This window comes from Ceratotherium simum, chromosome 16 (assembly GCF_057802395.1).
Source record: "Ceratotherium simum simum isolate JZ-2026a chromosome 16, ASM5780239v1, whole genome shotgun sequence".
Classification (NCBI taxonomy): Eukaryota; Metazoa; Chordata; class Mammalia; order Perissodactyla; family Rhinocerotidae; genus Ceratotherium; species Ceratotherium simum.
This window is the reverse complement of record NC_141915.1, coordinates 29,536,927-29,553,629: the sequence shown is the minus strand read 5'-3', so window position 1 is coordinate 29,553,629 and position 16,703 is coordinate 29,536,927. Positions and strand designations below refer to the sequence as shown.

The 16,703-nt window shown below is 45.4% G+C and overlaps 1 protein-coding gene across 1 annotated transcript; it reads left to right on the top strand.

The window, feature by feature from the left end:
* Window positions 1–9,349: 9,349 nt before the first annotated feature.
* On the top strand, window positions 9,350–10,274 carry LOC106802513 (olfactory receptor 4D2-like). Its single transcript, XM_014790630.1, is given in 2 exon segments — window positions 9,350–9,579; window positions 9,581–10,274. Coding segments are annotated over 2 exon segments (924 nt in total).
* Window positions 10,275–16,703: the final 6,429 nt, after the last annotated feature.

The following is a 16,703-nucleotide window of genomic DNA, read 5'->3' as shown; positions in this document are numbered from 1 at the left end:
GAAGATCAGCACTGAGCTAACATCTGATGCCAATCCACCTCTTTTTGCTCAGGAAGATTGGCCCTGAGCTAACATCCGTGCCCATACTTCCTCTACTTTATATGGGACGCTGCCACAGCATGGCTCTACAAGCAGTGCATTTGTGCGCGCCCGGAATCCGAACTGGTGAATCCCGGGCCGCCGCAGCAGAGCGTGTGCACTTAACCACTTGCGCCACTGTGCCGGCCCCAATCCTCCTGTTTTTGCTAAGGAAGATTGGCCCTGAGCTAACATCCGTGCCAATCTTCCTCCACTTCATGTGGGACACTGCCACAGCATGGCCTGACAAGCGGTGTGTCGGTGTGCACCCGGGATCCGAACGCGGGTGGCCAGCAGCGGAGTGCGTGCACTTAACCTCTATGCCATGGGGCCAGCCCCTAGTATTAACTCTTATTGAGATCTATTTTTAAAAAATTGTTTCTTAGAGGACAGAAAGATATTCTTCATAGTTCTTTTATTTTAACTTTAAAAAAATTTTTAACTTCTTGAAAAATCTCAAACTTACAGAAAAGTTGCAAGTATGGTATAAAGGACTTTTTCCTTCAAGTCTGAGGGTAAGTTGCCAACCTGATGCCCACCACTCCTTAATACTTTAATGTGTTTTCTACAAAGTATTTTTCTACAATACTGCCATATAGTCATCAAAATTGATATAGTAACAATACATTGCCAGAATCTAATCTTTAGCCTCTATTCAAGTTTTGCCAAATGTCCCAATAAAGTCTCATGGGAGGAGAATCAGATTCAAAATCATGTATTGCACTTAGTTCTCAGGTGTCTTTCGACTCCTTTAATCTGAAGAGTTCCTCCTTGAACTTGATTATCTTAGCACTTTCAAAGATTACAGACCAGTTATTTTGTAGACTGTCCCTCAGTTTGGATTTGTCTGATGCTTCATGATTAGACTCTGGTGATGTGTTTTTGTCACTCTGCCAAGGATATCGCAGAAGTCGTGCCGCATTCTTACTGCATCCTAGGAGGTGCAGGCGATTTCACTCTGTCCCGTTACTGACGTCCCATTACTTTGATTACTTGATTACTTGAGGTGTTTGTTAGGCTTCTCACCTAAATTATTCATTTGCCCTTGGAAATTAGTAAATATTTTGTGGAGAGGTACTTTGAGATTATGTGAATATCTGTTTCCTTACCAAACTTCCAATTTATTCACTTGTTTATTTTTATCTGTGCAGACTCGTATTTTCTTTTCTTTTTTTAATTCATTGAGTTATAATCCATTACTATCTTTACTTATTCTGATGCTTAGTTTACCCCAGATTTGGCCAGTCAGAGTCTCTTCAAGCTGACTTCCGTGTTCTTTTTGTTCTTTGAGTGCTTCCTTACTTTCTGGCACAATGAAATGCCTATGCTTATCTTGTGCTGTCTCTGCTCCAGCTCTAAATTCAAGTATTTCTCTCAATAGTCCTGCTTCCTTTTAGTGGAGAATGGTATTTAGAAGTCAATATCTGGGTGCTAGGTGTGCTCATTATTATATACATATATACACATATATACACACACAACACATTCAATCTATACTTATTTCTCTATCTATCATCTATCTAATGAAAACCATATGTTCACATGGATACTTCATTTCCAGTTCAACACCACAAGATTCATTCTGTTTTGTCTTTCCACACTTGTAACTCCTTTCTCTGGTGAGGAACTTGGCTCCTATAATCCTTAATATATATATGAAATTCACATAACATAAAATTAACCATTTTCAAGTGTACAATTCAGTGGCATTTAGTACTTTCACAAAGTTGTGCAACCATCACCTCTATCTAGTTCCAAAACATTTTCATCACCCCAAAAGGAAACTCCATACCCACTAATCAGTCACTCCCCATTCCCTCCCCTCTCCTTAGCTCCTGGAAACCACTAATCTGCTTTCTGTGCTTATGGATTTACCTATGCTGGACATTTCATATAAATAGAATGGTACAATATTTTGTGTCTAGCTTCTTTCACTTAGCATAGTGTTTAATAATGTTAATCCACATTGTAGTATGTATCACTACTCCATTCCTTTTTATGGCTGAATGATATTCCATTGTATGGACATACCACGTTTTGTTTATCCATTCTTCCGTTGAATAACATTTTGGTTGTTTCTATCTTGTGCCTATTGTGAGTAGTGCTGCTGTTAACATTTGTGTGCAAATATTTGTTTGAGTACCTGTTTTCAGTTCTTTTGAGTATATACCCAAGAGTGGAATTGCTGGGTCATGTGACAATGCTATGTGTAACTTGTTGAAGAACTGCCTAGGTATTTTCCACAGCAGCTGCACCATTTTACATTCCCACCAGCAATTTTGAGGGTTCTAATTTCTTCACATCCTCAACAACACTTATTATTTTCTATTATTATTACTATTATTATTATTGCCATCCTATTGGGTATGAAGTGGTATCTCATTATGGTTTTGATTTTCATTTCTAACTACTAATGATGTTGAGCATCTTTTCTTGTTGGTCATTTGTATATCTTCTTTGGAGTAATATTCAAGTCCTTTCCTATTTAAAGAATTGGGCTGTTTGTCTTTTTGTTGTTGATTTGTGCGAGTTCATTATATATTCTGGATGCTAGACTCTTATTAAATTTTGATTGGCAAATATTTTCTCCCACTCTTTAGGGGAAGTCTTTTCACTTTCTTGATAGTGTCTTTTGATGCACAAAAGTTTTTAATTTTGATGAAGTTTAATTGATCATTATTTCTTTTTTTGCTGTGCTTTTGGTATCATATCTAAGAATGCATTGCCAAATCCAAGTTCATGAAGATTTACCTTTATGTTTTCTTCTAAGAGTTTTATAGCCTTAGCTCTTACATTTAGGTCTTTGATCCATTTTGAGATAATTTTTGTATGCGGTATGAGGTAGTGGGCCAAATTTATTCTTTTGCATGGGGATATCCAGTTGTCCCAGCACCATTTGTTGAAGAGAATGTTCTTTCCCCATTGAATGGTCTTGACACTCTTATTGAAAATCAGTTGAACATAAGTGTATGGATTTATTCCTGGGCTATCAGTTCTATTCCTTTGGTATATCTATCTTTTCAGTATTTCTGTGGAGGGATGGGCCCTTGGAGTTCCCTACTGTGCCATTTTCTCTGACATCACTCTATCCTTAATTTAGGAACTTATTTAATTCATTTCCTTCTATACAACCCATCTCCCATAGCAGTTCCATGTCTGTTTCCACTCTCTCCCCTGATGCTTTCCTCACTCCACTTGGGCTTTGGTATCACACTGTAGGCCAGCCCCCTGCTCAGTCACTTTTCTTACCCTACTCCTGCTCCAACACACCACACAGAACATCCCCCAATATGGACACCCTCCTCACCCTGCTTGGGTGCCAACACCTCATGTTGGACTGCACCTCTGCGTGCACATACTTCTCATTCTTTTGAAGCTTTGACTCCCCACGCTGAGTCATCCCCTTGTGGGGGTACCCTCCTCACTTTACTTTAACACCCACGATGGGCTGCTCCCAGGAGGGGACACCCAGGCTCTGACAGCCCATGCTGGGCCCATCCTGGGGACACCCTATTCAAACTATGTTTTTATTCTATATTCAGAAGAGATTTCCTCAACTCTATCTTGCAATCCCTCTATGAAAGTTTTCATTTCTGTCAACATATTTTAATTTCCAAGAACTCTTTTTTATTGCATGGCTTTTTTCATACCATCTTGTTCTTATTTTTTGGATATTATATCTTCTAGCTTCTCTCAAAGGGTGTTAATTATACAAACTGGAGATTTTTTTAAAAGTTTTCTTCTGTTTCCCATGTAATTTCTGTTTGCTTCTCATTCATTTTTCTATTTATTGTGTTTTTGCTCTTTTGTGTTGATGTCCTTCCTTAAACTCTTGGCAATATTTGGTTATCTACATTTAAGAGTAAGGCAATAAAATGCTAGTTAGTACCTCTATGTATGGATAAAGCTTTTAGAATTCACTTTAGGGGTTCAGGTGGAAATCAACTATTTACTGGAGAACCCCCAAGTGCCAATACATGGAAGTCTATTTTTCTGGAGTTGTTGTTTCTCCAAGGAAAAATCTTGATTTCCTTTGGCTTAGATGCTAGAATTTTGCACTGGGGTGAAGAGGATGATGAGCCTCAGTACCTCTTTAGATAGAAAAATTCCTACCTGATCTCCTTGTCTCATTTGCATTACTCACATTTGAGTTTATGACCTCTGCTATCATAAGAGTTTTCCTGTATAAGACAGACTACATCATTGTTAAGATTCTCTTGCTTCTGGCCCATCATGTTCATTCCTATTTCCACGTGCTTTGTAAGAACATAGCATTGTTCTTGGGTGCTTATGCAACAACCACTCCCAACCATGTCTCCCTCTCTTGTCCCCTATCATAGGTGTTTGCTTTCCCAGACACTTAGAAGCTAGGAGTGCTCATGTGTTCATGTGATCCCGGAATGACAAATACAACAAAAAGTGTGTTTGCCAAGAAGCTTCTGGGAAAGATTTCTCCTCCATGAAGAAAGGCAAGAGATGCAGGAGGAGAAAGGAACTGCCTTACACCCCTTTCCTCACTTCCAGCCTTTGAATGAGATTATGTGAGGACAAACACGATGATTGAAGCTATGGAGGCCATCTTGGCTCATGAGGGAAAGGCCAAGAGTGTCACAGATTTATTGAGCCATGGGTCGCAGCTGGCTCATTGTCTTTGACTCTCTCATTTTTCTTCATTACCTTTTTATCTTCCTTCTTGTTTTCTTATGTCCTATTTCCTTTTCCCTGTCTTCTCTCTTCTCTTCACCCTCCTCACAGCTTTAAGGGTTCTGGAGCTGGGATGGGATGAGTCAGGGAGACAGGCAAAGTTATAGGCCCTTAACTGCCCTCATTAAGTCTTTTCTGAAACAAGAGGGAGTATGAATAAACAAAGGAGCTGCTCCCCCTATGTCCATTCTCTCAACTTTCCCACCTCTCCTCCTCCCTGCTACCATGGAGGTCTTTCTCCTACATAACATCCTCCACAGGTACGTCACCTCCTTCAGGATAAAATATAAATGTATTAGCCTGGTCTCTTAACACTATTCAGAGTGATCCCTCCCTCCTCTCCACGCTAGTCCCCCACCACTTCACCTGTGCTCCAGTCTTGTTGAGGCATTCAGGGTTCCTGGAGTGTATGCTGGGCCATTTCGTCTCTGGACCTCTGTTCTGTCCGCCAGAAACACACTTTCCCTCCTTTGTCTGCTGAACACACCTGAACTTCCCCTTTGTTCAAATATTACTTCCTCTGGGGAGGCTTCCCCTCTCTCCCAGGCATGATTAGTTGCTCAGCCCTTTAACCTCCGAGCATTCCCTTGGTAGCGCAGTTTCCTCTCTGCAGTGAGTGCATTTATGTGTTTCTAGTTCTGTTTTCCCCATCAGCCTGTGAGTTCCTTGAGAGCAGAAAGCATGTCATATTTTTGTATCCCCAGCATTGAGGATAGAGGGGTACCTAGACATGCCTCTTGCTGCTCTCCTACTCTTCAAGAAGGAGAACTTTCGTTTATGCTAACAAATGTTTACCAAATTTTCACAATGGGCCAGGTACAGTACTCCAAAATAATAAGCCACATCATAATCAGTTTTTACAACAGATAAATCATCCATAATCCTGCTCTGAGGGATCAACTTTGGGTTTGAGATGTGGTTTATTAAACGTTTCACAGACATATATGTGCCTTGAGAGGGGAAACATATAAACTAGAACATACAAGGGCTTCCTTATTGAGAGCTAAATCTGAATAACAAGGAATTAATCCAGATAACTTAGTTAGTTACTGTTAATAAAGTTACAGTTGGTGACATCTGACAGTAGATGAGAGTGATAAGAAATATTCCCTTCCCCAGCTACTTTTACAAGTGGCTGGTTTTTAAAATGGACTAAAGCTCTAAATATTGGGAAGAATTCGTGTTTTCAAAAATCCATATCTCTTATACATGGAAGAAACCAGAGCTTCACATAGTGTTTTTATATGCCAGAGGGATTTTATTTTGCTAAGTATAAATATTTGCAACGAAAGAACTCAGACCAACCTGGAAATCTCAGGTAACACAGAAAGCTCTAAGAAATCACAGTTTTTATAGTTCATCAATATTACAAGCCAGTTAATTCTAATTCTGACCAATTCATCATAATAAGAAAATATATGCACTTCCTATACTAATTCTTGTATGAAAGGAAGGATTTTATTGGGTAATAACTCATATATAAGGAGTTCTAGAATTTATAGATGGTGCAGTAGAATTGGATATAGATGGGAAATCAGCCTTAGGGTCTGGTTGGCAAAATAAAAGACAGAATTTACAGGGTTCCACTTTCCAATGTAGTATACAAACATTTCCCACCTATGATGTTGCCCAAGTTAAGATCAATTAATTTTTTTTAAAGTAAGATATCAAACCAGCCATCTTGAAGCTGTGAGAGAGAACTGTCCATTGTGCTGCACTGACAAGCAGAGAACAGTGAAACTTGAAGTCAGTGGTTCTCAAACTGCGGCCCCAGAGAAGCAGCATGAGCACCACCCGAAAACTTGTTGGATGTATGAATTCTCAGGCTCCACCCAAGAGCTGCTAAATCAGAAATGCGGTGTGGGGTTGCTGAGTTTCAACATCCCTGCCAGGTGATTCTAATGCATGTTCAAGTGTAGGAACCACTGTTCCATGAGATGGGTCCTTCCAAAAATCCCAGAAATTTTGTTTCTTTTGAAGAGATTCTGTCCTTTCTGATCTTGGCCTGCTAATCCTACATTTCATATCTCTACAATTTTCCATGTCCTTGGTAGCTTTTTTTTTTCCCCCTCAAGGCAGACCTCTCAAATAGTGTTTTTGAGACTTAGAAACTTTTTAACAACTCCCATTGCTCTCTTTCTCCCAGTGGGAATCCTCCCAGCTCTGCTTCCTGAGCCCAGTCCAATAGTTTCTCCCTGAGGATTTCCCCTCTTCCCCAGCGTCATGCCCATGAGTAGTGTGTGTGAGGTATGGGCAGGGCCCAGGAAGCTGTGAAGCTGCATGAGGAGGACCCCCCAGAAAGATGTAAGACCTGACCTCGCTTCTCCCATTCGGGGCTGAAGGAAGGTGAGAGACTGAAGGTTTCCTTACCTGCCAGTAGGTCAGTGGTAATTCTTGAAAACACTTGCTGGAGGGTGAAGAGAATAAACAAGTGACAAGGACTTGGTGGTAGCAAGTCTAAAGTTTGAGGACAGCTTCAGGAAGTAATTCTGGGGGAATGTGCTCTTAAAACAGCTGCTTCAGGTTGCATGTAAAACCCAGTAATTTTAGCACCAAGCATAGAACTGGCCTTATGGGATAGGGAACAGGGGCTAAGTAAAATCACTCAAAAATTCTCCACATAATCAATTACCTACTTAATATGTAAATTTGACAATATTTATTGAGCATGTGCTATGTCAAAGTTGCTGTTCCAAGTTCTAGGGTTCCTAAGATATTGAAATTACAATGTAATTGGTTAAGAAGAGAAGATGGAACAAATGAATGAAGATAAACCTATAACAGAGGTATTTTTTAAATGTTCTAAGAACCTGAGAAATGAGGAATTAGCTCTGCATGGGAGAAACGGCGAAAGGAGTGACAGAGAGTGACGTTTGAGTGGGTCTTTTCTAAGGTAGAGAAAGTAGTGAAGAGAATTCCAGGAAACAAACATGGAAATAAACAAATATGTGGCATGTTTAAGAAACTATAATCAGCTAAAGAGCCAGTGGTTCATAAGAGGCAGAGATACTGATTAGAGGCAGACAGAGGCTAGGTTTTACAGCCTTGTATGACGTGCTGGGTTGCATGCACATATGTAAGTATATATTTCTACCCTGGCTTGATCTACGAAGTATTCGATGTGGCTCCTAAGCAGCACTAGTGAACATTACTATGAGAATATAAGTGAGAGAGGAAGGTGATCAGATTAGAGTTTACAAAGGTCTCATGGACAGCTGTGTAGGAGGTGGACTGGAGTGGAAGCAACTGGAAATGCAAGATAAGAAGAGAATGACCTCTAATAGATAATGCATTGCAGCAGACCAGGTGGGAGAGGATGGGAGATTGAGACAAAGCAGGGGAATGGGGAGGCCACTTACTCCTTAACCCCATCACCCTCTGTCTCTCACCCTCCATCCCCTTTTCCATCTTTGGTCTCATTCCCTTCCCACCCCATCACCTTTCCAGCCCCCTTCCTTCACTCATTCTCTTCCCCCATTTTCCTTCCTTGTAATCTCCCTTTAATTCTTCATCTATTTCCATTTCTTTTCCTTCAACATTTTCCTTTCTTTTCTATCCTTGGATTCAACATCATCTTCTAAAATTGCTGTCCTGTCGGAAGAGCTCTGAGTCTCCTTCAAACAAAATATTTATCACCTATTTCTTAATCTAACGAAACTCCCTTACCCCTCTCCTTCTTATCTCCACATATGTTCTGGGGAGCCTCGTCCAGTAAGGGACCACCAATACTAGGGATGGGGGGAAACTGGATGTCCCAGGTGTCCAGCTGTGTCCAGAGGCGCCCCTGCATGGACCTGCACATCCTATAGGTATTCACCTACCCAGCAGTCAACACCAGGTACTTACTAAGTACTGACTGTGAACAAGGATGGGCTCTGAGGGGCACACATAAATTGTGAAATTGAGACCTATGTCTCTAGGATCTTATGGCTGAATTGTGGAGGAAAAACATAGACATGTGAAAAGTCCATTCACATTACAGTATGCTAAATGTTGCATGAAAAATGATTGGTAGAAAAATTTACTAGATCCTGGAAGAAGGGAGGATGTCTTTAGAGCAGGAGACTACACAGAGGAGAGTGATTTCCATTTATTTCCAGGCACTGTCCCAGGGACTTTATATGTGTTGTTCTACTTAAGCTCTCAGAAAATTCTATAAAGTATTTTTATTCCTAACTTTCAGATATGGAAACTGAGACTCAGAGAGATTAAGTAACATACTCAAAGTCAAATCTCAAGGAAATAGACGCTCTGAAATTTGACCGCAGGCTGTCGGACTCCAAGTGTCTTCCCACCAGTATATTACACTGAATCTTTGAAAAGGAGGTTACATATGTTCTAGATGTCTTTAAGATATCTCGTGAATGTATATTCAAGCACCAACTTGTAGACTCTCCAGAGACAAGGCCATTTAATCAGCACCTGGTGACATGGTCTGCATCTAAGGATGCACATCATATGGACCTGGACAACTCAGTTCTGAGCTCCAGAGCGCTAAAAGGGCAAGTAGTGACTTCATGCATCTATGTGTGTGGTTTGTTTTCTTTAGGTGTATGGAGGAGACACCATGGAAGCAGGGAACCTCACATGGGTGTCAGAATTTGTCTTCCTGGGGCTCGCACAGACTCGGGAGTTCCAGCTTTTCCTGTTTCTGGTGTTCCTGTTTGTCTACACCACCACTGTCGTGGGAAACCTCTTCATCATGGTCACAGTGACCTCAGACTCCCAGCTCCACACACCCATGTATTTTCTGCTCTGAAATCTGGCTGTCATAGACCTCTGTTTCTCCTCGGTCACTGCTGGTGGACTTCCTCTCTGAGAAGAAGACCATCTCCTACCAGGGCTGCATGACCCAGATCTTTTTCTTCCACTTTCTGGGTGGTGCCATGGTCTTCTTCCTCTCGGTGATGGCCTATGACCGCCTTGTTGCCATCTCCCGGCCCCTCCACTATGTCACCATCATGACCACTCAGCTCTGTGTGGGGCTGGCAATGGCTGGCTGGGTGGGAGGCTTCATCCATTCCATTTCCCAACCGACACTGATGCTCCCACTGCCTTTCTGTGGCCCCAATGTCCTGGATAACCTCTACTGTGATGTTCCACAAGTGCTGAGACTTGCCTGCACTGACACTTCCCTCTTAGAGTTCCTCATGATCTCCAACAGTGGGTTGTTGGAAGTTATCTGGTTCTTTCTCCTCCTGATGTCCTACTCAGTCATCCTGGGGATGCTGAGGTCCCACTCAGGGCAGGCGAGGAGGAAGACAGCTTCCACTTGTACCACCCATATTGTCATGGTGTCTATGGTCTTCATTCCAAGTATTTATCTTTATGCCCGGCCCTTCACCCCCTTCTCCATGGACAAGGCTGTGTCCATCAGCCACACGGTCATGACCCCCATGCTCAACCCCATGATCTACACCCTGAGGAACCAGGAGATGCAGGCAGCAGTGAAGAGGTTAGGGAGGCACTGGCTGGTGTGTAAAAGGAAGTAACAATGGGTAGGTCACTTCTCTTTGGTTTTGTTTTCCATTTGTAAAGTGGCAAGAGAGCTATTGTGTCTTCTCTTTTCATAGCCTGTGGATATGTTGTGAGGATCGTTGTAGAAATGAATGAATTTTGAAACTAGGCAACTTACTCAGATTTTTAGGAAAAAGGATAGAGTCCTCTTTGGTGAGCAAGGTCTGGGAGAAAGTGTTCTAAAACTTCTGCAACAATGAGAAGTGTTCTCCTGGCCCCTGGAAAGCCATACTCTCCTTCTCCCCTTCCTCTTATGATGAGGGTATTTCCCCAGTAAGAGCAGTTGTATTTTATGTGTTTTGGCTTCTCTTCCCAGCACCCCTTTTGGTCTGAGTCCAGATTGTTAGAGAATACACAGAACTTGGAGATTTAGTCCTAAACTGAGAGCCCTTGAGCCGTTAGTTACCAAACTGCTGACCTTGGATAAGCCACCTGGCCTCTCTTGGACTCATAGATTCTTCCTCACCAAACTGGCATAAAACACTATCTGTCCCAATAATCTCACAGATTTGTTATAAGATTCAAATAAAAAATGAGTGAGAGGGCCAGCCCGGTGGCGTAGTGGTTAAGTTTGTGCGTTCTGCTTTGGCAGCCCAGGGTTCACCCGTTCAAATCCTGGGCACGGACCTACTCACTGCTCATCAAGACATGCTGAGGCGGCATCCCACATAGAAGAACTACAACTCTACAACCATGATACACAACTATGTACTGGGGCTTTGGGAGAAAAAAGAAAAAAGAGGAGGATTGGCAACAGATGTTAGCGCAGGGCCAAAGTTTCTCAAAAAAAAAAAAAAGAAAATGTGTGAGAATATTTTGTAAACCATAGAACCTATGTAAGGATTATTATTATTATTATTATGCCTGACATTTATTTTTTCATCAGTTGAGTAGTGTTTTGGAAGCAGGGCAGAGATTCCCAGGTGCAGTGAGGGAGGCATGGAGAGGGTGGGGGCTGAAACCCAGAGGGGCCACGCAACATGCCCAAGGGTGAAACAGAACAGGGAGTGGGCGTATATCCAAGGTCATGTCTGTAAGGCTCTGACTACTTACTGCTATCCACCACCCACTCCCGTTTTCAGACTCAACGCTTCCTGCAAGCAGCAATAGGAAAATCCCTTCATTTGTCCAGTCATTCATGTTTGTTAATATGCATTTGGGGCCTAATGCAGTACTTTATCCATAGGAAGTGCTTCATAACAATTTGTTGACTCTTCCTCTATCTCTCTCTACATCCCCACCCCTTCCTCTTTCCCTCTCTCCCTCCCTACACTGATTTCTACCAGTTCAGTCTTTACATCCATCTGGGCCCTTTTTTTCCCCTCAATTCACTGGTGTGCCTTGCTTCCTCTCTGCCTGGACCTCTCTGCCATGCACCTGTCACATCTTTCCTCCACTATCAAACTGAGGCTTTGGGGTGAGGTTGTTAGGCAGAATTGGAAAGAAGAAATAGGTTATGGTTAGAGTTGCAAGGGGCTGTGACCACTACAAGTTTAAATAAAAAGAGGGGGTTTAAAGGTCTCCCTGAAGTAAGGTGGAGCTGGGTATGGCGGGACTAAGAAGCTGTCAGGACCGCCACAGCTGCTGTCTCCTCCTCCCTCCCTCCCTCCCTCCCTCCGTCCCTCCCTGCCTTGCAGTCTGCTTGTACACAGCCCAAATGGGAGCCTCAGCCCCAAAACCTAACCTTTCCTTTCTGCCTTCTGCAGTCAACTGGCTCAGTCTCTCAGGGTTCAAATTCCAAAGTCCTAGGAGAATAATCTGTCTGTCTGAGGTTGGGCCATGCGTCCCATGGGGCTGTGGATATGCAGGTCATGTGATATAAGCATGGCCATCCAGGCCCATCCCTGCAGCAGGAATTGTGGGTGCGTGTTTTTCTCAGGGAAAGAGCGTGTGGGTGGACAGACTCCTCCCAGATATGTCTGCCATGAGACAAACAAGCAGGGTACCACTTAAATGACACCATCCAAGGAACTTTTTGTTAATTATGTCTGACATTCATGTTTTCATTCATTCATTAAACAGGTATTTACTGAGTGCCTACAATTTACTCTTTCTGTCCCAATTTGCCCTCTTTACCCCTAGGATCTTAGAGAAAATTCCCGACTTCGTTTTGGCTGAACCAAGAGAAGAAAAGACAGGACCCTGAGGAAGCAGGGCATCCTGAGAGGACACACATGGCAGTGGCCGTAACTGGCCCAGTAGCATTGCTGAGGGAGCTGGGATGGAGAGAGAGCTGAAAGCAGGAGAGGAGGCAGCTGGGGCATCCAACGACATGATGCCTGCCTGGATATCCACCTACAGCCGTGTCTACTGTGTCTCACGCCAAGGGGCGAGCAGAGGGTGCCTGTGCAGGCCATAAAGAGTTTCTTTTACTCTGGAGAATTTAAAAACAACAATAAAACTGACTAAAGGTGCTTTTTTTGTGTGTGAGGAAGATTAGCCCTGAGCTAACATCCAATGATAATCCTCCTCTTTTTTTGCTGAGGAAGACTGGCCCTGGGCTAACATCCGTGCCCATCTTCCTCTACTTTATATGGGACGCCGCCACAGCGTGGCTTGACAAGCGGTGCATCGGTGCGCGCCCGGGATCGGAACCTGCGAACCCTGGCCCACCGCAGCGGAGCGCGTGCGCACTTAACCGCTACGCCACCGAGCCAGCCCCTAAAGGTGCTTTTTATAATTGTTATGCCTGGGCAACTCTAAACAACGTTAGAGCTAAAATGTGCCTCCCTGCCAGGTGGGTTGCTCCCACCACCCTGCCCTTCATAAACCTGGGGTGTCTGTGTGTGGGTGTGAGAGATAAAGAGGGGACCCTGAAAAAGTGGGGGACGAATCAGAATTGGAGAGGGGAGAAGACCAGAGGCCCTGTGAGGGAGGAGAGTGTGAGCGGTGGAAAGAGGGGACCTCGTGCTCTCTGATTCTGTACAGGTGGCAAGAAAGCAGCTAGGCTATGGAGAGACCGCTGAGGTGGGAGCCAAGGAGGGAGGAGGACGTTGAGCTGGAGCCCTGTCTCCCATGACAGGGAACGTGCCCAGAGAGCCGCTGTACAGTCCTCCCAAGAACCTGGAAATAGGGCCCACAGGCCCTTGGGCTTGCCCCATAGCATGAACTGACAGAGAAGCCACGAAGACCAGGGGGCCTACTGCTCTGCAGTGGGAACTCTCATGAGGCAAGAGCACATCACTTTCCCCTTTCCTCCTCCCCACACCAGCACCAGATGGGAGGTGCTGGAAAGGGGAAGGAAGAAGTGTGAGGAGACAGACAAATAACAACTGGACAAATAAATAAATAAGAAAATTTCATAGAATAAAAGCTGTAAAGGAAATGCATGGAGTGATGCGACTGGTAGGGTGGGCAGCATTACAAAATGTGGTTGCAGAAGGAATCTCTGAGGAGGGGATATTTGAGCAAAGACCTGGATAATGAGAAGGAGCCAGTCAGGCAGAGATTTGGGTGACAGGCAAGCATTCCAGACAGCAGAAACAGCAAGTGCAAAGGTCCTGAGGTACAAATGAGCTTGGTGGCCAAAGGGGAAAAAAAAGAGGACAGTGTACCTGGTGTGTCGTGAACAATGAGGACCTTGGTGGGAGGTGGCTCTAAGATGTCATATTAGTTATCTACTACTGCATGACAAATCAACCCAAACCTAGCAGCTTTAACCAAAGCAATCATGTGTTCTCTCTCATGGGTTCTGCGGGCCAGGAATTCTGACAGGGCATGGCAGAGACAGCTGTTCTCCGTTTTGTGATGTCTTGGGCCTCAGCTAGAAGACTCGGGCCAGGGGTGGAATCATTTGCGGTTTTGTTCACTAACATGTCTGGCTGTTGACTGGTGTCAGCTGCACGCCTAGGTGGCGCTGTCAGCTGGTCTCTCCACATGGCCTGGGCTTCCTCACAGCTTGGTAGTCAGGTTCCAAGGATAGGCATCCTGAGAGAGAGCCAGATGGAACCTGAGTCCTTTCTACACCCAGCCTCAGAAGTCTCATAGCCTCACTTTTACCACATTCTACTAGAGAGAAGTGAGCCAGCAAGGCCAGCCCACATTCAAGGGAGGAGAATTAGACTCCGTCTTTTGAATGAGGATTGTCAAAGAATTTGTGGACATATTTTTAAATTACCACTGATGTAGATAGGAGCCAGATCAGTAAAGAGTGTGAATTTTATTCTAAACGTAATGAAAGTCTTTGGAAGGTTTGGGTGGAAGTGGGGATGGTGGTATGATATAATTTATACTTTTAAAAGGTCATGTTGGCTGCTAGGCGGAGGGTAGGTCATAGAGGTCAAACCTGGCGGAGTGGGTTAAGGACTTGATTTGCAGGAAGGAGACCTGGATTCAAGTTCAAGTTCCTGCACAAATTAGCCGTTACCTCGGGCAAGTCTCCTAGTACTGGAGGGTGTAGGAGCATCCTTGTGCATTTATATGGATTTACCTAGGGCTTTTTCCTCCCTCAGACCTGCAGGCGGATGTTTGTTTTATGTCTCTCCTCTGTTAGATGACTGTCTTGACTCACCACCGTGACCCTAACACCCAGCATAGGCCCTGGGACGTGAAGGCTCTCCATAAACATTTGTTGACAGAGTAAACAAAAACCTTGTAAACCCCACATTAGTCCTTGAAGACAGACATCTCTGACCTTTCGGTTCTGGAGTGTCCACCAACCCAATAAGCCTTCAGTAATTGTGCAGTGTCGGGGAGGAGCGCTGGGGGAGCACCTGGCTCCACCTCTTCTGAAATAATCCAGTGCTTCATTCTGGATTCAAGTCCATGAGGCCCGATGCTACTCAGAACCATCACCACTGCCCAGATGGGCACAAAGAGGGCTAAGACTCGTCCTTGTCCAGAGCCCAGCATGAGTGGCAGAGCCAGGACACCCTGCTCTGGGGGCCACAGGTGGCATCAAGTAGTGGCACATTCATGGCTGGCTAATGTGCCTTCCAGGGACAGTGAGGAGGAGCAGGGAGGACCCCGCCAGAAGACTACATTGTGGGGAATGGGACAGGAAGAGCGGAGAGAGAGAGCAGCCCTCACCTAGCATGAAGGGCCCTGGCTGGTGGCTGTTTGCCCTTGACATTGGGTGCTGGCTCCAGCCACTTTCAGTGCTGCTGAACGGCAGGGACCACTGAGCTCACCACACCCACGCTCATCACCACCGCCAGCGATGCTGAGGAGGCTGGGGCTGGGGGTGGGTGTAAAACCTGCACAATCTTTCAAACCATTGTTTGCATTTTTAAACCTTCTAAATTGTAAGCGCCCTATGCAGGAGACTGTGGCGTTCAACAGGGTGTCTAAATTCCTACAGACTTCAGGCATTCTTTCTTTCTAGGTGTATTGAGATACCTGGATGCTAAGGTGGATCAGTGTGGGCCTTTTCTTGCAGAGAGACAGGCCGAGGGGGCTTAGGGAGGGTGCTCCTCCCTGCCCCCTTGCTGCAGAGTGGCTTCCGTCCCCCTGCTGGGCAGCCACCACAGCAGCCTCACCCAACACAGGGCCCGGGGAGTACAGTCAGAGCAGCCAGCGCGGCCTGTCAGACTCCCCTCCAGGCCCACCCAGGGGCCACCAGGGTGGCCTGCTCAGGCCTGAGGCACCCTCCCAGCCTGTGTGAGGAGCTTCTCTCTGTCTGGTCACACCTGTGCCCTTGGGAGCCTGGGGGAGAAGGAAGCGGCTTGTAGAGTCAGACCCAGGGTGACACCTCCTTCCGAGACCATGACACGTTATTTTCTCTCCACCTCAACAGTAAAACTGAGGTCCCAGGCCCCACTGAGCCCCCTCGCTCGTTATGTCCCTGATTCAAAGAAGGGTCTGTCTTGTCTGCAAGCCCACGATCCTCCTCCCCCTGCCCCCAGTCCCTGCCCCTGGGAGTTCCCAGTCTGATGGAGGAGGTGAGCTACAGCTCTCACATAAGGCCAAGGCAGGAGGGAGGGGAAGGGACGGGTGCTTGCCCTCAGCTGACCCCCAGGCTGGACATGAGCATCTCTCAAGTGCTCACCAGAGACCCCTCCTGCCTCCTGAATCTTCCTGCCCGTTGGGGACTTTACTAGCAGATCAGAGGGGTCAAGCCCTTGCTCAATGTCACAGAGCCAAGCAGGTGCTGGCCTCCCAGGCCAGCTCTCCAAGGCTCCACAGTGCATTTTTTTCCAGCCTCACTATAGACGGAGCACTCAGCGTTGCCTCTCTCAGGAGAGTTCTCAGCTCTGGAGCACACACGTATACACAGGCACACATGTGCGCGCGTCCCTGGGCCTGCCCCGGCCTCTGGCACAGTGTGGAGACACCACAGTTTGAGCCAAGCCCCTTCTCCCCGCGCACCTCAGTGTTCTCATGGTGAGAATAGGGCCAAGGACCCCATTCCCAGGAACCCCTGGGAACAGGAGCAGGCCCAGGCCCTGAGCCCTGCTCTACCACTG